Consider the following 22,313-nt stretch of genomic DNA (forward strand, 5'->3'; position numbering starts at 1 on the left):
TATTCTTTTTCTTTCGCGTTTTTTCCTCTTAGTTCTTCACAATGAAGCGAAACTTCACAAAAAATTTCCTTTTTTTTATCGAAAAAACAATGAGAGGATACATATTAAATCGAACCTAAGAAGAAAGAAAAGAAAGAAAAATAAGAAAATTCGACTTTTTTCGGAAAGACACATTAAAATACTCACTATTCATGGAAATGTCAACTACAATAAAAAGGAGGAAAAAAAATTTATCGAACCTTACTATTGAAATTCGAACAAATCCTAATTTTTGATTTAATTCGTTGCTATAGTAACTGTACGTACATTGTGTTCCGAGAGAAATGTTTAAGAATGGAAAGAAATAGAACTTTAAAAAATACTTGTTTGATGTTTAAGTAAATCAAAATGTTATATAAGGAATAATTTTGAACGAAAATTTTACCAATTCAACATTTAATATAAAATGAAACTTAGTGTCGTGATTTGTATGGAATGAAAAGTTCTTTTGTACTAATTCGGAATTGATTATTTCTAGCAGCAAAAGTTCCGTGTGTTATTTTCGTTGAGTAATTACCATTTTCCATACTTGCCGATGCAACTTCGTTCAGAAAATGATCTAAATGTATTCCCTTTTGAAAAGATATGTGTAATGTTTACTAGTAAATAGAAGGTTATTTTCGAAGTATTTGTGTTCAAAACGTACTAAAGCTTTTGAACATCGGCTATTTTCCCTTCCAGACTAAAACTGAACCTGATCCGCTTTTAACTTTTTCGGTCTAGTTTGCTGGCAAAAAAATATCTGATCATGAAGATTTTGCACAAGATCATGTGACCAGACATATACGATTTCGGCATGGTTTACGGGACGGGAGCGCAACCTGCCGTCTACCGACTGTTGCTATGCGGCCCGTGGATACTTCTGAACACGTTTTTTTCGAGAAATAAACTTTTAATTGAAAATTTTGAATCGCAAATTTGAGTCTTCATTTTCAGAAGGGCTCAATTTGTACAGATTATATTGCAAATCTATGATTCGATCGCTTTTTCAACCGTTATTGCTTCGAAATTCGGCATGGTCTTTTTAAAAAAAACAATACTTTTAATACAATATTACGATGAGTGAATTTTCGAATTTGAGTAATCACTAATCGACACGGTTTATTTCATCATAAATCCAAGTAACGTTTCAATCATTTTTTTTATGTGGTTTTTAAAATTACGATGCATTTATTATGATATTACCACTTATGAGTTATAAATCAAGCATTTAATTCATCACTCTTTGATGTGGTTTATTTGTGCCGATCCTTCCCTTATTTTTAAAGGCAGTTATTGGTACGCATTTCCACGTGATATTGAAAATCCCGTTGTTTTGCTACGATATCATTATGACATGCTAGTTTCAAATCGTAAATTTAAATAATCACTTTTTGAGGAGATTTCTTTTTGTCTATTTTATCGTAAATACAAGTTATTTTTCTATCATTTTTTCTGCAAATTTTGCTATGCATTTCTTTTGATTTTAAAAATTCCAGTTTTCATTACGACATGCAAATTTTAAATCGCGCATTTAAATAATTACTTATTGTTATTCGGCTGATTTGATCGCAATTTTAAGCAATGTGTTTCGTTCAAATATTCACAGCGATGCTTTTGTAGGTGATTTTGAAAATTCTGTTACTTTAATTACGATGCTATTATGATACGTGAGTTTTTAATCGCTCATTTAAATAATCAATTTTTGATATTATTTATTTGTGCATATTTAATCGTCAATATATAAGCTATTTTCCGCCGTTTTTTCTGCAGTTAGCGCCAGGCATTTGTGCATGGTATTTAGAATTCCGATATTTTAAAAATGTTATACCAACCTGAAAAATTCGAAAACTGGAGGAAAGCTCGACTTTTGAAACTTCCCACTGTTTAGAATTTATTTTGTTTCAAATTTTTTGTACCTTAGGAAATTATATTTAGGGAATATATATATATTATGTCGTGGAGATTTTGCACTAGATAATTTGATGGGACATACTTTGTTCGCAACATTTTCAGTTTTCTTTATGGGTAAAGAAATGTTCTGTCGTGGAGATTTTGCAATAGATAATTTGATCGGACATATTTTGTTCGTAACGTCTTCAGTTCGTAACTTTATTACTTAGTATCTCTAATTTCATTCTTTTAGTGTTCTTTTTACAATACTTTTGTCATGCGGGTAATATTTATGTAAATGATATGGTGCAACTATCATACATCTTATTACTTTAAATAAGTATTTAAAAAAAACTTGCATTCATACTTTTTAAATGTTTCAAATGCGATGCATGAATTGCTAAAAATCAGCTCTGCTATTTTATGCATTCTAAATATGTCGAAAAAACTCTTAAATATGTTTACTTGTTCTAAACCGTAACTTATAATATAAGTCATGTAAAATACATAACTTATAAAACAAATCTTAAGCTTTTTAAGAATTTCAGAGATTTAAATTTCATTCTAAGCCTCATGTCAAATTTGCTTTAAACTTTAAACGATAAAACGCTTATAAAATGTCTTATCTTTCAGTAAAGACACAACATTAATTTGAGTAAAAATTCCTTGAAAATATATATTCCCCAATTTAGCTTGTATAGTCAAAGTAATATCACTCTCTGAAATTAAATAAATAACTTTCGTATCTATTCTAAATAGGTACGCACAACTAAATTAAGAATCGAAGTGATTGAAAAAATTCTTTTGGACTCTTAATTCAATCTATAGTTAATTCCTGTGTCACCCTTTTATTATTTCCTTAACATAATTAAACTGTCTTAATATCCATTATATAAATATTTTTATTTTTATGCGAATGACAAACCTTTGCGGAAACATCTCCGCTTAGGAGAAAGAAAAAAAGTTTCCTAACGGAGATTGCAGTTAAACGGGATTTAACGAGGTAGTGGAAAAATTTGGTTTCCATTTCCCATCCTTATTATATAGAATGCATTTTCACTTCAACGCACCGACTTAACGAACGCGACGTTAAAGATATTTTTATCAGTTTAAATGAAAGAAATTTTTTTTTTATGCACATTGTTTGGGATTGAAATTAAAGACAGTTATGATTTTTTTAATTAAAATGAATTAAATAGTAATGTATAAATTCACAATCATTAAAATTTACGGAATTATTTAAGAATAGATAAACCTGAAAGAGTTTTGTGGAAAGTTAGGCATCAATTTAACTCACAAAATAAAAATAAATTTTTCTTCATGCATAAACGATATCATATTAAATTTGGTGTTAAAAGAATTTTATGAAAAAAAAGTCGAAATTTCGATTATTCCTTTCTTTTAGATATTCTATAAAAACTATCTATTGTGGATAAGTATAAATTAAATTTCGATTTCGTTTCTATTTAGCATTTTTCCTTTCAACACAAGTTTATATTCAAATATAAATAAATAAATTTGCGTTGAGAGATATATTTTTTGAAAAAAGCATATGTTTCCATATTTTATTCATAATATTTCTTTAGTGACATACGTTGTCAGAATATTTGGGGATAAGTAGATCGAAAAAAATGTTTTATTCTAAGTAAAAATTCGTACAGAATAGAGAACTTTTTACATACATGAATATTTCATTACAGCGCGAGGAATGTAATTAAAAGCTATGTTTCCAATTTTTCTCGATTTAAACGAATTTTTTCCCCCTCGGTACAATTAACATGAAATTAAACTGTATAATAACCCAACTGAATACTTATAGAAGTTATACATCTAAATAAGTTATTTATTTTTGTTATATTGGTTATAGAGGTTATAAGTTTAAACTAGGTATTTATTTTTGTTATATTGCTCATAGAAGTTATAAGTTTAAACTAAGTATTCATTTTTGTCATATTCGTTATAGAGGTTACAACTATACAAGTTTAAACTAGGTATTTATTTTCATTACATTGGTTCTAGAAGTTATAAATTTAAAATAGGTATTTAATTTGTTATATTGGTTATTGAAGAAATGAGTTTTATTTAGGTATTTATTTTTGCTATATTATTAAACAGATGTACACGTTTAGATTTATTTAATACTTATAGTCACTTCCATTTTCAAAACGGACTATATTATTTAATTTTCCTAAAGTATATCTTTCAAGCGTTTTACAGGTGAAGTTCAACAACTTGAAACATCAAGAATTATTATATTTTATCTATTTAAGTAAAACACTAATTTAAGTTATTTAACACGTTATTTAAGTAAAACACTAATGCTTGCGTTGTCACAAAACCGATTAAATTTGTTTCCCCGTGTTTGCAACGAAAAATTGAAACAAACTCTGCTATAAATTGAGCAATAATCAGTGTTTCATTGTGATGTTTCATAAAATTTAGCGTTAAAAACATCAAAATTGTTTAACCTAATTATTAATTAATTGTTTAAATTCATTCAAACTATAACCCTTTAAGAATCGGATTTATACTGTTTTTTAAATAGACTTATTTATATGTCATAATTTTTGAAAGTAGAATAACAAACAGTTACATTTTCATTACAAAGAAATTGACGACTTTTTGAAACTTATTTCAGTTCAATATTATAAGTTTGAGATATGTTTCGTTCAATACGTGACGTTAAACAGATAAAGCGTTTCGACTCTGTAAGAAAGTATAGCAGTTCGTTATAATTAGGACATACATCAACCCTTTGACGCAAATGTGACACAGGTGTCCCTTTTATATATTTTTTTTCTGACTCTCTAATTACAAGCAAAAATATATTTTGGTATTTTTTAATTGTGAAAAAAAAAACAGTCTAATAGTTGCTAAAATAATCTGTTAGGTTATCGGAATTACATTTGTACTAAAATGTAAAACACAAAAAAGTAGTTTGAATTTTTTTTCATTCATACTAAAAAATTTAACAATAATTGAGTTTGTAAAATACAGAAATTTAAATGTTGAATAATGGTTTCTCCCAAAACTAAACTAAACAATTGCAAATAAATGCAAGTTTGGAATATTATAGTTTGGAAATGAGCTGTGTTAGGAAGATTTTATCTTTAACACAGAAAAAGACACCGCTGTTTCATGTTGTACTTCATACTCAAAATTATTAAAATGATAAATAATTCATTATATCTTTCATTTATTTTGACATAACTTACGACAAAGTAACAAAAAAAAGCATGAAATACATGTTTAATAAAAATTCTGCTTTAAAGGGTTAACAAATAACATTGTGCATAGGATTCAGAGATTTACATTAAACTAGAAAATAGAACGCAGACTAAAAAAGATTAAATATTCATAACATTTCCGAGAACGAATTTTAAAGAGCATATCAAGAAAAGGTTTATTTGGAAAAGCAAACTTGTTCCCTTGTGTATACTATATTTAACACAAAATAAAAAGAAAATATATTCACATCTAGGTACAGTTACAGTGAAATTTGATTCGAGAAAAATATTTAAATTAAATGTGCCTGATGATGTTTCGACTATTTCGCATTTCAAAAAGATAATCCGTTCGAAGAATTAAAAAGCGTGAAAACTCAGCAAGGCATTTGTTTCAATTTAATTTATTTGTTCTATTTTTGATTGAAAGTGCTTTCGCCGACGGAAATTAATTCTGTATAATAATTAAGATAATAAGATATGTATTTTATACTTGCTTTCAATTCATTGCAAGTGTGCATGGGAGTTATTGAATATTTATAATTCTATTCTACATTATATGAATTTAAAATGTATAAGTTATTTATTTTATTATATTTGCTTCTTGTTACTATTTAGTATTTCTATAAACAAAGAACAATTATTTTCCTTAAAGGAGTTATGGAATAATGCAAAAAAAATATTTTTTAAAAATGTCTTTCTTCGTAAAATATATAAATTGAAATTATAAACTTAAAACATATAATGCTTACTCACAATTAGTAAGTATATGTGAAAACATTTTTTACCTATATAAACGAATAAATTTTTTTATACAGGTAATTGATTTAAAATAGTATTATATAAAACTGTTAAGATTATTAAAATATGTGTATCATAAAAAAGAAATTGTAAAATATGGTAGCTTTATTGTATTTATGTATGGAAAATAAAGAAACTTCTTTTTAGCTTTGGTAGCCTGCAATATTTGCAATAAAAATGACGTATGATTCATGAAGTTTTCCTTTCTTACTTTTATAAATATTGAAATAAATTAATAAACGAAAAAAATAAATAAACAGAATAAAAATAAAATCAATGGATTTATACTAGTTGCAGTCGGGGAATTTTTAACTGGTAGGATGGGTTTTAAAAGTATTCAAAGTTAATTAAGTTATACATCACCATTTCAATACGCCATAACGCCCACAAGATCAAGACCACGCCAACACACAAAAATCATAAGACTTATTAAATATGTAATAAACATAGAAATAAGAAATTATTTATGAAAATATTTTAAGAATTATATAAAAACACATGACACTAAATTTATATTATATATAGTATTAAATTTGTTTCAGATAATAGTTGTTTGGTCTCGTTTAACAAATTTGTTGAATATTTACAGATTGAATAACAAATAAAAAATTTAACAATATTATGAAATGAAAAAAGAACGATTTTAAAGTTTGTAAATATTGTAATGATCACTTTTTGATTAAGTAGAATCAGATGATGATTATTTGTTTATTATTATTTAGAATTTATTATAGTCATATTTTGTTGTTTTTATTAATATTTAAGTGCTAAACCTGAACCTGAGTAAGTTAAATATAATAATCTGAATAAGTATTTGGGTAGGAATCCCTATTTTTCCCATTTTAAACTTTTAAAAAAAGAGAAAAAGAGAGAGAGAGAGAGAAAGGGGAGGGGGAGATTTTTTTAAAAAATTGCCAGGACACTCACTAGCGTTCGGTTTTAGCCTATAAATGGTAATACACAGCTCGCAAAAAAATAAGTGAAGCACCCTGAATAATTTTTGATCTAATGATGGGATTTTCATGCACTAGGATTCAACCGTAATGGTTTTGGAGTATGACTTCAAATATGCTAACAACATATAATATTATAAGTTAGACATATAATATAAAAATTAACATTATTAGACATATAATATAAAAAGTAACATATAATATAAAAATTAGACACAAAAAGAGTACTTTCATAGAATAAACTGCCTTTTTTTCTTCGAATTATGATTACTGACACCCAAAATATAGGGGATATTGGAAATATAGTACCAACAGTTTAGTCGGAAGAGCGGTCGAAAGTTTACACCCCTTCATGATAATTTTACTTTTTGCCTAATTCTCTTTTTATTTCGAGAACTTCTTAAGTAGATTGAAAAAAAAATTTGCACACAATTATGTTATTTGCTTAATCAAAGATGATTCCATACAAACTATATTTTATATTTTTTATTATTATATTTAATAATAGTAGTAAAAGTTTCGGATTATAAGACATATAAATTTTTACGTAAATTCAACGAATGTACTTAATAATGAAAAAATATAAAATTTGAATGAAATCGGTCGTATAGTTTCTGAGAAATTGAATTTTAAAAGATAAAATGTATTTAAAATTTAATTCTCAGATATTTTTCGACTGATTTCGTCAGTAATTATAATTCAAGGAAATAAAGAAATGTTTATTTAGCGGAAGTGCGTTTTTGTGAATGATTTCGCATCTTAAAATATCGTCTGCAACAAATTGGCACATTTGAGAACTAAGTTAAAAAAGTACCAATAGATCAAAATACTTTAGAATGTTTCGTTTATTCCTTTGCGCACTGTACATATTTTGTTAAAAAAATATGTACAATGCGCAAAATGACGTTTCCAATGACGATCAAAATGACTTTTTTTTCGACGAATTTCTGTGGCTAAAAAAAAAAGGATTTCTTTTTCATTTTTCCTTTAAAAAAACCATAAATAACAACAACAAAAAAATAAATACAATCATACTAATACTGACTTGGATAAATTTCTTCACTGAGGAACTTTGCCTTGGCCATTTTGTTCCATAATAATAAACAGTCAGTAACCGTAAAGGATTCGAACGCTACAAAAGTTATGTTCATTGTGATTTCGAGGAAATTTGAGAATATATTAACTTCTCTTTTACAATATATTTTCTTTTTTCCTCCATAGCAGCTGCTTTGTTGTCAATTGTTGAAGGAGTCTATGGTTAATCCTTTACTTGAAGGACTAAAGTACATTTACATCCATTTATCACGAATAATTTATCATGAATATTCGAAAATACTAGACGATCTTTACTAGTCTTTTAGTAAAACGATATAATTAGCTTTTTTTTCGAATGTGTTTAAATGGTAACTAGATAATTTCTCAAATGCGTTCAATTCTACCTATTCTATTTCTGAAGTGGGTTCAAAGGTAACTAGTCGTAATTTTTGAATGCCTTAAAATGGTGACTAGATTAATTCTCGAATGGGTTTAAAGGGTAAAAAGTATATCTCTCGAATGGGTTCAAATGGTATGTAGCATATTTATCGAATGGGTTCATTGGGAACTTGTCTATATCTACAATAGGATTAAATGGTATCCATTAAAAATAAAGTAAGAAAAGAGAAAAAACTGTCAGAATCAACAAAATAGTTATCAAGAAATATATGGTTTTATGTAATAATATGAAAAAAATTTCAAATTATAGAACCTATGCTCAATATTACAATATAAAAACATCAAAAAATTATATATATATTTTGCTTTCAAAATTAAAAATTTTTATTGCACTTTTTGAAGAATTTTAATTTATTGATAATTTTTTTTTGTCACAAGGTGTAATGGTTTAATTGAGAACTAATTTTCTGATAATTTTTTTTAATAATTTTCTTTGGAAAACTCAGAAGAAATATGTTACAAAATCGGAAAAATCATGAAAACAAATTTTTTATATCGCTCAAAAACCTTATTTAATTTTAAATATAAGAAATATTTTTTTTTTATTTGCAATTTTTTTATTTATATTTTAATACGCATACCCTTCTAAGTTTAAAATCTTTGTTTAGATATTTCAAATAAACACTCTCAAGAAACTAGTGGTAAGTTATTATTTAGATTAAAAAACTACATTGGCTTCTAAAATACGCAAGTGCAAATAAAAGAGCCCAAAAATAAGCACCTATTTTCAAGAATTGCCAGATGGAAATGGGAAGAAACAAAAATGATTTAAAACGTAAAATTACCTACCAAAAATGGGAAATAAAGCCATTGAAATTTTTCTTAATCTAGAAATACAATTTTTCTTACAATAAAAACTAACTTAAAAATCCGGTATAAAAGCACAATATAAATCACTTAATTTTTTTGATTTAAAAGCTGAAAAATTACGACAAAAAGTAGCGACGATCAGGGCGTCGATATTTTTCACAGTTAAATTCATTTTTACCGGAACATGATACCGGACAGAAAATCTGATATACCGATCTGATATCTGATTTAGTAATAATTACCGCAAAATCACTGAATTACTCTAATTAAATAAATATTGCCGTTAAAATTACGATATAATATTTTACGGATGCACCCAAAGTGCTGGTACTTTATATCGTAATTTGGTCCGGAATTTTTACAGAAGGTGGTATTACTTGTGTTACAGGAATTTAAAACTTACAAAGAAATTATCTTAAAAATTTCATTTTAATCATCATAAAAGTTAGAAGTAGATGCGAATTTTTAAACGCAAGGATTTTATAAATTTGAAATTCAAATGCAAACACTTTAAAAATTTATAGTTTATTACATTACTTCGGAAAATTTGTATTTTGAACTCAGCTAAAACATTTAGAGAGAATATATATTTATGAGTTCCATGAAAATTATAAATTTCTTACCACATCTTGCGAAACAAAGATCAGTAAATCTCTATCAATTTTATTTAATGATGACATTTTAAGAATTAAATTTGCCATTTTAAAATCTGGATAACAGAAGTATAAGAATAAACAGTCACTAAAGTTATTATTTAAAACTTGTCTTTACTATTACAAACATGCATTTACTATTCCAACTAATTAACTTTCATAATTACTAATCTTTAAATTTAATCCTACTTAAAATAATATACTAGCACGCCCTAATAGTATTAAATTATTATATTATTTCAAATTATTTTTTACGTGGAGCTTTACTGTAAACTAGTATATATTTAAAAAAATTTAAAGGCTTCATTTAAAATATTAATTGTTTACTACCTATGACAAAACAATGCTGCCAATGTCTTTATTATTCTTTTTTATATGACTAAATCTGATTAATATATCTGATGTCTCAAGAGATAAGTTAGTCACTTTAAAACTTGAATAAGAGACATTCAGCATTGTGTGATTGTACTTATTCATTACTACTTCTACTTTAAAATTAATCTGTTTTAGTTCATTTAACTTTGAAGATTGCTAAGATTTTAATTTTAATCAAACGAAAAATTGAAAGTGCTTTTGACTCGATTTACAAGTTTTATGCATTTTGAAAATCCCTAATCAAAAAGTATAACTCACTAGGTGTTTTCAATTGATGTTTGAACGTGTAAAGAAAAACCCGTTATTTAAACAACGAATAATAACTGATTATATCTGGACTGAAAGCACCGAAACCTGTTTGATTGAGAAAAAAAGTAGAGATTAAAAGCAATTATTTAAAACTTCCTGGTTTCATCTGGCAACAAAAATGGTTTTGATATTTTTAGTTTGCTTTCCTTAATTGCAATGTAACGAATTTTAACAGTGCTTTTGTTTTTTTCTTCCTTAACCCATATAGCATTATGAACGGAGAGTTTCAGGTCAGATGTAGATTTCTCTACTTGTAAACTAAAGGTCCGTAAACGGCCCATTTCTAAATGAAGTTGTAACATCGAATAGGTTAATTATTTAACTTATATTCTTCAAATAAATCGGTTAAATTCAGACTTTTAATATGGATATACATTTTTTGCAAGGCTTTTAAAATTATTCATTAAGGGCGGCGGTTATCGAACAGCCTGTTATATTAATATAACAAAAAACGCCCAGAAATTTTAAATATTTAATGTCAACATTATTCCATCATTGTTGACTGTCTTTTTTTAGGGAAGGTTATAGAAATGACCTCATATTGGTTATTATATCGGCATAAATTTGACGTAAATTTTAAAAGCAATGCGCATTCGTAAGCATTCTGTGATTTTGAATTTTATTAGTGGCAATGAGCTTGGTACATACATATATGATGCGTTTGATTTTAAATGTAGAAATTTTTAAACATTTTCAAACTCGTATAGGACTTTTGCAATGTTTGGAAGGAAATTGAAAATTCTTTTATCAGTAATTATTTATTCGCATGTAGTTGATCAAAAACTCATATTTGTTCTTGAAATCTTTTAGAATTTAATAGTTTTTTGATACATTGCATTGCGTTTCTGAATTTTACGAATTCCTTTTTTAGAACGTTTCTAAAACTGTATTATAAACTTCGTTAATTGTTCTCAAGATAAATTTGTTTTCCTCTTTTTTTCCTTTTAAATTTTTTTAGTAATAACACTGTTTACACTTTTGTTTCAATATCTATTAATTTTTCTGCATTTTTACTGTCGACTCAGACTTTTTCACTCGCACAGTGGACTAAGCGTAAGGACATGGTTCCCAGTAGAGCACCGAAGTCAAGCATCCCTGGCTGCAGTCAGTAAGCGGGTGGGTGGCCACTTTGATCAGTCTGCATAGGGATTAAGCATGCATGGTATTGGTCCTCATTGAATTTTTACTAACGTAAAGTGCTCGATTGCGCGCGTAGGTTGCCGGGCTACCAAAGCGGGGAGCCACCCCCTCTGCAGAGGATCGAAATTGTAATAGCATGTCTTCGGATCATAGTCGGGGATGTTTTCCTGACCATTGCCAATAGCCCATCGTGCAGCTCTGGTGCAACGTAAATAATGTACCTACCTACCAGACTTTTTTCATAATGTTTTATTGTTGTTGTTGTCGTAGGCCAATGAGGCAAGGGGTGCGATTGTTCTTGTTTTCCAGTGGCGCCATCTATGGCCAAGAATTCAAATTCTGCCACACCTATACGTCGCACCTATTTATACAGTGGACCCATTCATTTATCCACAGATCGTAATTTTGACCTGAGCCAGAGATCAATCAATCCCCAATTCTGTACCCCTAGAGGTATAATTTTTTTTATGGGAACCTGGATGATTTTGTGACCCGACTGATTTAACGTGCACCAGTAACCATTTATTACCCGGGGAGTCTTCGGCTGGCTGGATTCGAACTCCTCTGCTCTACAAAAAGTTATGAGTTTTTACTCTTAATTATTATTAATTACTTTGCAAGAAGCAAATTGAATTGTACGAACACCATTTTTATTGATACATTTGATTATAATTGTAGATTTTAGTTATATAATTTAGATTTTGATAGATTTTTGTTACATAGCAATGAGTCTTAAAACTACAAGAATTATTTTACTTCTGTACTTATAAAAGAATTAAATTTTCAATAAAACAGCGAGCTTTAATGCATGATTTTTTTTTTGTAATTCATCAGTTGAAAAAAAATTTATTTGTTTTGTTGATTGAACAAACTGATTGAAAAATTGCTTTATGGGCAAATATTAAGCTAAACTTATGTTTGAAAACGTATAATTTATAACAATGTTTTTATATTGAAATTTACAGAATATATGACTAATAGAGATTGAATTAACTGCTGATATATAAAGATGGATTGAAAATGTACGCTCTAAAGTTTAACAGATCATAATAAATCCATATGTTGACACATATTATTCATTGAAATGTATTCATTAAAGAAATGAGGAATGTTCATGAGGCATGTCTTGTAAATCAGTATCTTAGTTGACAAAATTCCTTAAAATGTGTATTACGAAACGTAAGTTGAATTAATATGAAAAAATAAAATAAAGAATGACAAACCGGACAATAAATCTTAAGATAAAAATATAATTGACTAAAGTAAATAAAATGAACGTTTAAAAATTTTCAAGGTTAATTATAAATCTAGACATATATAAACGCATTACTCATGAAATTACATTAATTATAACAAAAGAATTTTTTTTTACTTGTGTAGGATATTAAGTATTAATTAAAAAATTTATTTGTTTCAAAAATATTCAAATTGGAAATAACTGTCGCCATGCTTCAAGCGCTCAAAAACAGGCGACTATTTTCAAGACTTGCCAGATGTAAGCGAAAAGAAACAAAAGAGATTTGAAATATAAAGCGTTAAATTGGCCACGAATAATGGAAAAATAAATCTGAAAGCCAAAAATAGAAAAATAATAGTAATAAATTTATTGTTCTTTTGACAAAAATAATACAAAATCAACTTTAAAAAATGTTTTTTACTAATTTTTTCCATAATGACAGAATTTATGCAATGTCATTACTGATTCATATTCATGAAATACAATTTCAGATGATTCCTCTTTTTAAAATTAGAAAGGAAAGATTACCTTCAAGCATTAAAATAATAATTAAAATATGTTAGGTCTGATATAATTATTTGAAAGAGTTGAGTACTTTCAATACTTATTAAGACTTCATTAAAATTGATATGTAAAAATGTAAAAGCATTCGATTAGAGTTGAGTATACAAAAAACAGATATTTTTAATGACGCTTTAATCAACTCGAGCTCAAAAATGCACTAAAAGAGAAATTCAAGGGAATCAATTTTAAATTCAAGACGATAATGGATAAAATACATTAAAATTTAATGATTTTCGTCTGCTCTTATACATAATTAGTGTACGCAACATTTACAAAAAGAAACATTTATAATAATGAAGATCGATTTATGAGAAATGTCAATTTTTTTCTGCCAAATATCAACTTCAACAAATATTGCTGCATGTATATTTGACATATTTGGTAAATAGTATTATTTATTGCTGATACCATATGTTTACATTTATTATTAAATAACGATAGACATTGTTGTGATGTTTACACTGTTTTGATTATTTCAGGAAGCTCCATCCCCTGTTCGCTCTGCGCGCCAACCCTTATGATTTCTTCTCATTTATCAATGTTTTGCTCTTAAAAATTGACATTTTCCACAAAAGAAAAGGACATTCTGTTTATAAAATATATAATTTCATGTAACAACATTTTATTAAAATATTGGTAACGAAATGAACAATTACTTGCATTTGAAAAATATTTAACTGTGCTTAAAAAGGAGTATGAATGTGTCAAATATTAAGAAGAAACTAATAAGAAGTAATTTTGCCCGTTAACTAAACTTATAAGATTTTAATAGTTCAAATAGGAAATTGTTTTTATCTCTCTTGAATTAAGAGTGTCAGATTATTGCAGATTTTAATGTGAATGTTAAAATTTATATGAGGTAACGTGTAGTTTCTCTATTTTTTTATATGAACTCTTGAATTCTGACATGAACTCTTGAAATAAGATTTTTAATATTTTTAAAAAAATTTCATAATGAATGATAAAATTAATATAATGTAACATTTCCTCTTTTCTTTTTCTTCTTTTTTTTGTTACTTTTGACATTAACTCAAGTGCGAGCTTATAAAATAAAAATCTGGAGAATGACAAAAAAATTCTCTAAAACACACTAATTTGAAGAAAAAAAATTAATATACTAAAAAAAAAAGAAACTCGTTTTAAGTTCATAAAAACCCTTTTAGTACGTTAAATTTCAACTACATAGATGCATATCTGTGTATTACTGAGCAGCCAGGGCGATTTTTTTCTTACTACAAGTTAAACAGTTCAGCAATAACTTTAACAGTAACTTCAAATTTATGAATTACCGAACGTTAATTTTTTATTCCACTTTAATTTCTGTACATTTTTTTACAATCTTTGTAATTTAAATTTTGCAAATTTTACAATTTTTACGCAACAAAGCAAACTGTATCGTAAAGTTTAACATCGTAAACAGCGGTGGCAATTCTTATGATTTCTTAACATAAAGAGATTTTTGACAAGGGTTCTAAAAATTATAGAGAAGATGGCGATTATGAAACACGCTGTATATTACTTTTAAATGAAATTAAATTGTAGCTTAAAATCACTCAAATGAATACACGTGTAGCGTTTATTTTAATTTTATGAGTAGTATGCTCATCAAGAACTTCAACATTAGTTAGCTATTTAACAATAAATTAAAGTTTCCGAAAATCATTACTGACAGAAGTGTGTACAAATTTATAGAACTATGTGAAATGTGTACATTGCTTAAAATTAAAACTAATATAAAATACGTTATTAATCGTCTTGTACATTTCATATTTTATTTATACAACTGCAGCAGCAACATTTAAAATGAAATAACAGCAATCTCTAGTACAGGAGTAATATCAGAAAAGTAAACAGTCATAAAACAAGCTTTCACCTGATATAACATTACTCACGTTAAAGTTCGATCGCTTTTTCATAGCGAGACATTAGTTTCCGATTATTTCTTCCAAATTAGTTAAGACTAAAATGTAGGAAATTATTTTCTAACCTGTTTACTGATAATGTTTAGTAACGCGGTGTGAAGGTTTGTAGCCCAGTGTCAAGCCCCTTATGTTATTTTTCAAATTATTCCTGTCTGAAACATTTCTGAACAAATTATTCCTGTCAAATTATTCCTGTCTGAAACATTTCTTCTAGTAGAGCCGAATTGCATTTTTACTTATTATTCTAATATTTGAGTTCTTTTAAGTTTCGTTTTTATATCTTCTGTTCTGGCATAAGGCGAAATATTTTGTCATTCAATGGAAATGAATGGGAAAAGAGCTACATTACCCCTTTATTGGAGTTTTCAGAGTTTGACTAAGGCAGGCTCTTTATTTTAATTTTCATAAAATTAAAATAATTAAAAAAACTAAATAAATAATTGAAAAAATAATGAAAATCAAATCGGAAATAAATAAAAAAAAAACTTCTCTGGTTACAGAAGAGCTGTCAGATTTGATGAATCACCTAGACCTCCCTTCAGTGCGAAGCAGCAAAATCCTCTAAAATCCCTGGAGCAGAACTCTCCTTTTATAACTACTTTTGAAGATATAATTATAGAGTCTTAAAATCGTAACTAATAAGCCAATTAATTAGCATTGACAATAAGTTACAGAGACAAAAGTATATTTTCTCTGCATAAATATATATTTTTTTCGGCCGATTCAGTTGACCTTAAAAAAACGGGCGTAACCGTAACTCGAAAAATATGATATTAATAGTTTGAGTAGGAGAACGGCCAAAATTTTTGCGCCCTTAATATTAATTTCATTCTTTGCATATTTCATTAAGTCTCCAGTAGATAAACTTAGTTGGTTGAGAACATCCACATTCACCTGCACGCTATTTCAATAACTGTGCTAGGAACTACGTAATTATAAGCGTCGGTTATTCCAGATAGTGTTGTCAAAGGTCTTTTTTTAGTGAAAAATAGGAAAAATACGCAAATAAATATGTGAATTGGTAAAAGTAATATTCAGTTTTGAGAATTTGTGAAAAATCCCAAAACCAGTGGTCTGTTATTTTTTCCGTTTTTTCCGCTATTTAAATCCTGTATTTTTTTCTGTTTTTTTTTGAGCTAGACAAAACTTAATCATATTTTTCTTTATCTGAAATTATCATGGAATCGCCGTGTTTTTTCTAAGGTCCTGTTTTTATGATTAGGTAAAAATAACGTACTATTTCTGAGAAAAAGATACATGTCGTTCAAAGAGTTTTCGTTTTAAAATTATGAATCAAAGACGTATTCGACTTCGTATCTTGTTTTGCAGGAGAAGAATCACATGGTGAGTTGGTTTTTAAAGTAAAATATTTGAAGAGTTCATTTATGTGGTGAAATATTCAAGAGACGTCTTTTTAAAAATAAAAATCTTCGAGAAAGATGTTTTAATGCAGTGGTCTCCAGCTTACGGGCAGTGAATCAAAAGGTAAAAGCCCACCCATGGAACATTAAATTATTTCCATTTTATTTACTGAGGTGCATTTTTCTGGGGTTTGTACCACTTTCTATGGACGAGAAGTTAACCGAGATCTGAGAGACGTCACCTAAAGCCTCAACAATACCGCGCATATAATTGCATTTTATTTTGAAAGCATGTTTGAATACAATTTAATTAAAGGTATTAAACCAATCTAATATATAGACAATCAACACCCTCTGCGTATGGCGGTAAAATTATTATGGAAGGCTACATCGTCATATGAAATGTTGCTTTTTTGCAAATATGCTATTCTCTAACTGTTGTGAGTTTGCAACAGTTACTCAAGACTGTTGGGTCAAGTTTAACCTATCTAAAGCCAGCGCTGTCTATGCTTATTTTGACAATGGTGCAAAACGTCGAAAACCCAATGTTTTGTGAAAAGGAAAAGCGATTATGATCTAATTTTCTAATATTTAAAAACTTACTCCATTATCTTGGCTCATAAAAATTTGCAAAAACTGAGATTAAAGTAGTGTTTTTGATAATTTTTATCTAGGTGGAAAAATGGCGCCAAATTGGCGATTTTTAAAAAAGTTTAATAACTTTTGAAATATTTAAGTTATTTGTCCGTTTTGAAGCCCAGGTAATTCTTTACGGTAAGATGAAAATCATCTATTGTTTCATATGTAAGGCACTTAAACTGCGGCTTTTTTATTTTCCTTGGCTGACATAGCTTAGAAAAACAGCGTTTCATTGATAAATCCACTGTTGCAAAACGTTGGGGGGTGCACTGTTTAAATGGACGCAAATTTCTCTTAAAATGATCCCTGATAAGGCAAGCAATACTATTAGTTACCTCATTAGTTTCAGGTGCTATCATGCAATAAAATTAACAACCTAATTATCCGTTTGTCCTTCATCATTAAACTATTCAATGAACATCAAATATAATTCAGCGGTTATGTTTCCGACTAAACCAACATTGGATTTAATTTCCTGCCTGCTTTTCCAAAGGCAGACAGAATTGAAATGATGTTCGTTGATAATTTATCGATTGATGGTCTAACTTAATGGCCCAAGAAATAGTTTGAGATTCACAACTATTGACATTTTACATTGCTTTAACCAATATAGATTTTAAACCTGAGTGAATTGTGCTACAACGGTAGATGTGTATTCGACCGAATGTTTCCCTATTCAATATAAAGGGCTGTTCTAACAATTTTGTTGATTTTTCCCCCCTTTCACTCAATTTACAATGCCGCTTTCTCGACTCGAGAGGAAAATATTTCCGAATTTCATTCGCTTTTTGTCATAAAACACCATAGGTTTATTTTAAGTCTTTTCTCATAAGGTTTTTACGAATTTTATAATAATTCCATTATTTGAGAAATATTACGATTAAGTATTATAGTAGTATAATTATTATAGTGATAATAGAAACATGAGAGCAAATCAATAACAATTAAGCTTTCTATCGTTGAAAAAGATATAATGGTTTATTCAATAACCACCTTTAATTTATATATTAAATTCACGCAAAAAAAATGAATTAAAAATATATTTGGAGTTTGATATTGAAATTTAAGGTGGTTTCTTGTTTGCTTGCCGAGGGGAACGAAAAAGAGTTGAGATGGCCCAGGTTCGAATCCCAGTGTTGACTGATCGATACGAATTCTGCTCCCTGTTCTCACCAACCACAGTGCAGTCATAAAATTTATTATGGGTCAAAATCCCATTGCCCTCGGGCTGACCATGTCAATCACCTGTTACATTAATATATCCAATTGTTTTATTATCTAGGGATAATTTATTAAAATAATAGTTGTAACCAATTGTTATTTTAATAAATTATCCCACGAAACTAAAGCTATAAGATATTACTTGATTAAAACGAAACATTTCAGTGGCTTCAAAAATATGCAGATTGAAATAAAAGTAGACATGCTTCAAGCGCTCAAAAATAGGAGCCGATTATCAAGACTTTTCCAGACGTGAATAAGAAGAAACAAAAATTATCTAAAATGTAAAGCGTAAAGTTGCAAACAGAAAATGGAGGGCCGCGGTGGCTCAAGGGATAGAGCGTTTAGTTCCATCAAAAGGTCCTCCACGAAGGACTAGGTTTACGCAATACTTGATCCAATAATTCCCTTGTCTTCTGAATTGGATTCAAAATTACGAGACTACAAAGTTTAACATTGATAGTCGTAAACTCAGAATTAGGTTATAAAATAAAATATTAAACTCATTACAATCAACAGGTTTGCTAAACCATTAGATTTCAAGTTTAATTAGAGAATATTACTAAACGTAGCATAAAGTTTTGCTGTAAAACAAAAGCTTTTTCATTTAAATAGAATCAAATATGTTGCTTAATATATAATTAAAAATTGTTCATTATAGAAGAAATAAGTTTTAGTTTTTGATTTTTATACTACTGATATAATTTTGATTGTTATTGAAAATTTGCTACAAAATTAATAAAAAATAATAATTGAAATTTTATAATTGATACGAAAATAATTGTGTTTTTTAAAGTATAGTAAAAGCTATTTCTGTCAAAATTTATTTATATTAACAAAAAAAAAATTATCAACTTTAACAAACTTGAAATTGGCATGTTGAAGAAGTAATGTAACTGCGAGTTGAAAAGTCTAGTATGTGTTCCTTTCATTCAAAAGTTTTCAAGAACTTTAAATTTGACAAAATCAACACTTAAAGAAGTTATAACATTATCATTTGTTCGAAAGATAAATAAATTATGAGTGATATTTTAAAATTTATCTCTTTTGTTGGTTACCTTTTCCTTCAGTATGCATCTTTTCCTTAGCGACATTGGGAATTCCTGTATTCTAAATTTATAGCTTTAAAATACAATTCCTTTTGTTTTATTTTTTTATCCAGAATATAAGCCTATTTCGAAATAAATTAATTTATAAACTAGTTTAATGACTTCAAAATAAATATCATTAATTTTATTCAATAGTCTCGAATTCCAAAGAAATAAATTTGATTAATATCACTAAATGTAGTTACACTAATCTTAACATTAAATAAAATTATCAACTATTTATTATATATTTACTACATATAGATTTTTATACAAAACATTCTTAAAGACATTAAGTTTCGAAATTTCTTAATCAAAATATTACAATGATTTCACACAAATTTTAATGAAAAATAACAATTAAAAACTTTATTCAAAAACTTTGTCTCAATGAAGAACTTATTGCTGTATTTGCTTTCATAGCTTTTAATTAAGACACTTGTAATTAAGAAATTTTTTTTTTGAAGAAACTGATATCAATTTAATTTTAAAGATAAATATAGCATTTTTTATATAAACTGGAGAAAAAAAATCTCTTATAACAAATTTGTTATGAAAAACAATACAATGATTACATACAAATTTTAAAGAAAACTTATAATTAAAAACTTTTTCCGTTAAAGGACTTACATATTTGCTTTTAACTAAGGTGTTAGCTAAGGTGTTAACTAAGGTGTTTTTTAACTAAGGTGTTCATAACTTTTAAAAGTTAAGTATACGTAATATTATTTCAAAGATAAAGACAGTATTTTTTATATGACTTTTAAACTTATCAAATATTGTAAAACATATTATAAGAGCTTCGTATGAGTATTAATAAAAAGTTTTAGATTTTTCGTATCAGATTGTTATAGAGCATATGCTTTTTGACATTTATTTAAATACTACTGATTTACTTTTGATTACATTTGTATAAGTTGAACTCTTCCAAATAATAAATGTTAAATAAAGTTATAAAGTTAAAGATATTTCTGTAGAAATTCATTATTAGCAAATTGGAAATTAACATGCTGAAAATATAATGTATTAAAAATTTAAAGTATCTTAAATTGAAAAAAAATCTACTATTAAACAATTAAATAAACATGGCTTCTAATTATTTCTAAAATTTTCATCAAAAATATGATTTATTGAATATTAAATTTGTAAAAAAAAAGAATTAAATGACGATTAGTAATTGTTAAGCTATCAAGTTCTAACTGTTCATACAATATTTAGCATACAGAAAAAATAGGGTTTAAAAAAACTAATAAAATGAATTTATAGGAAATCATGATTTTATGTGTATGCCTAATTAAATATAGATAATTTTTCATTAAAAAGTCATAAATATTTCAATAAGTGAAAAGTTCATAAAATAACTTTCACACTTTTTGAAGTTGAAAAAATTTTTGTCAGTACAAATTTCAAGCAAAATGAAATATATTACTAAATAATAAAAAAAAATGTAATCTTACCGTTATCAGGACTTATAGGTATTGGCTTTCTTAATACCTCAGTAGCCGACCGATTCATATTCATATCAGTCGTCATTTGACTTTTTTTTTAAAATTAATTTATTCCTTCTCTAAACTTTTCACTTTATCTAAAAATAGCATCCAAAGTAAAAAGCAGGTGTACATTTCTCCAAACGAATAATAAACAAAAGTAACAAAATTATTTTTCTTTTAAAATATTTGTTGATAATCAAATCAAAAAGTTCCCATAGTTGATTATTTAGAAGCTAAAAGCGGAAAAGCAAAGAGCGCTTTTACCTTACGCGTGGATTATCGAGTAGTGAGGAACGATAAGAGCATTTCTCGCACAAATCATTTGGGTTGCCAAGTCCTCTTGGGAGTAGACGCCAATTCACGCCAAAGAGGAGATAATGGCGCTCATATTGACATCAGGCAATGAAAATATATGTTAAATAAGAGACATTAAAAAGTTTGGAAATTGCTTTAACTGTTTAAATACATATATAAAACCTATTTATTTTACATTGTTTCCAAAAAATAGCTTTTTTCTGTAATTAAGTAACACATTTTGAACATTTAAAAACCTCTTCTCTGCGCGTTTATATTATTAATTAGCTGAATGTTCGTTTTCGTTAGGGGTTAAAAAATAGCAAATAATCAAAGATTCGGTTTTAATAAGCAGAACACAATCATACGCATTATTTTTGAAAAAATTTTTTTAAAAAATTAAAAAGGAAAAAGAATTTTTTTGAAAATTTTTTTTGTGATATTTTGGGGACTGTTGGTGACTTTAAAAAGCTTTTAAAAAGTTAGTAACGCTAATTTTATACGCGATTTAAGTTATTTTACTTCTGCAAAAGGAATCAAAGTTAAATAATTATTATAGAATGTGCAATAAACTTCCAGTGAAACCCGTTTTCCATTAAATGGAGCTGCAGCTAACATACCTCACTGGTGTAATTATTACTTATAAAGTAGTTAATGTGTTTTTAGTATAATTAATTAAAAATTTGAGAGAAATAATAAAAAAGACTAGACGATGAATTCAGAATTATAGCGTAAAAAACTGAAAATAAAATTGATACATTGCAAACAGTAAACTGAATAAATTAAAACTAAATTGTTAAAATTATAAATGATATTATAAAACGTAT

General features: G+C 27.2%; 1 protein-coding gene across 4 annotated transcripts in view; it reads right to left on the minus strand.

Moving 5' to 3' along the window:
* LOC107456068 (synaptotagmin-15) overlaps window positions 1–22,313 on the minus strand; it is a 170,984-nt gene that overhangs the window by 143,607 nt on the left and 5,064 nt on the right. The window contains exon 1 of one of the 4 annotated variants that reach the window (XM_071178450.1): window positions 21,160–21,483. The exons of 1 other annotated variant lie outside the window; for it this stretch is intronic. In XM_071178450.1, coding sequence (XP_071034551.1) covers window positions 21,160–21,235 — 76 coding nt within the window. In that variant the 5' untranslated portion in view covers window positions 21,236–21,483. Of the gene's footprint in view, window positions 1–7,934; window positions 8,024–21,159; window positions 21,484–22,313 lie in introns of those variants that run through there. 2 more of the 4 variants (XM_071178451.1, XM_071178453.1) reach the window with 2 other exon arrangements.

This window comes from Parasteatoda tepidariorum, chromosome 3 (genome assembly GCF_043381705.1).
Source record: "Parasteatoda tepidariorum isolate YZ-2023 chromosome 3, CAS_Ptep_4.0, whole genome shotgun sequence".
In the NCBI taxonomy this organism is placed as follows: domain Eukaryota; kingdom Metazoa; phylum Arthropoda; class Arachnida; order Araneae; family Theridiidae; genus Parasteatoda; species Parasteatoda tepidariorum.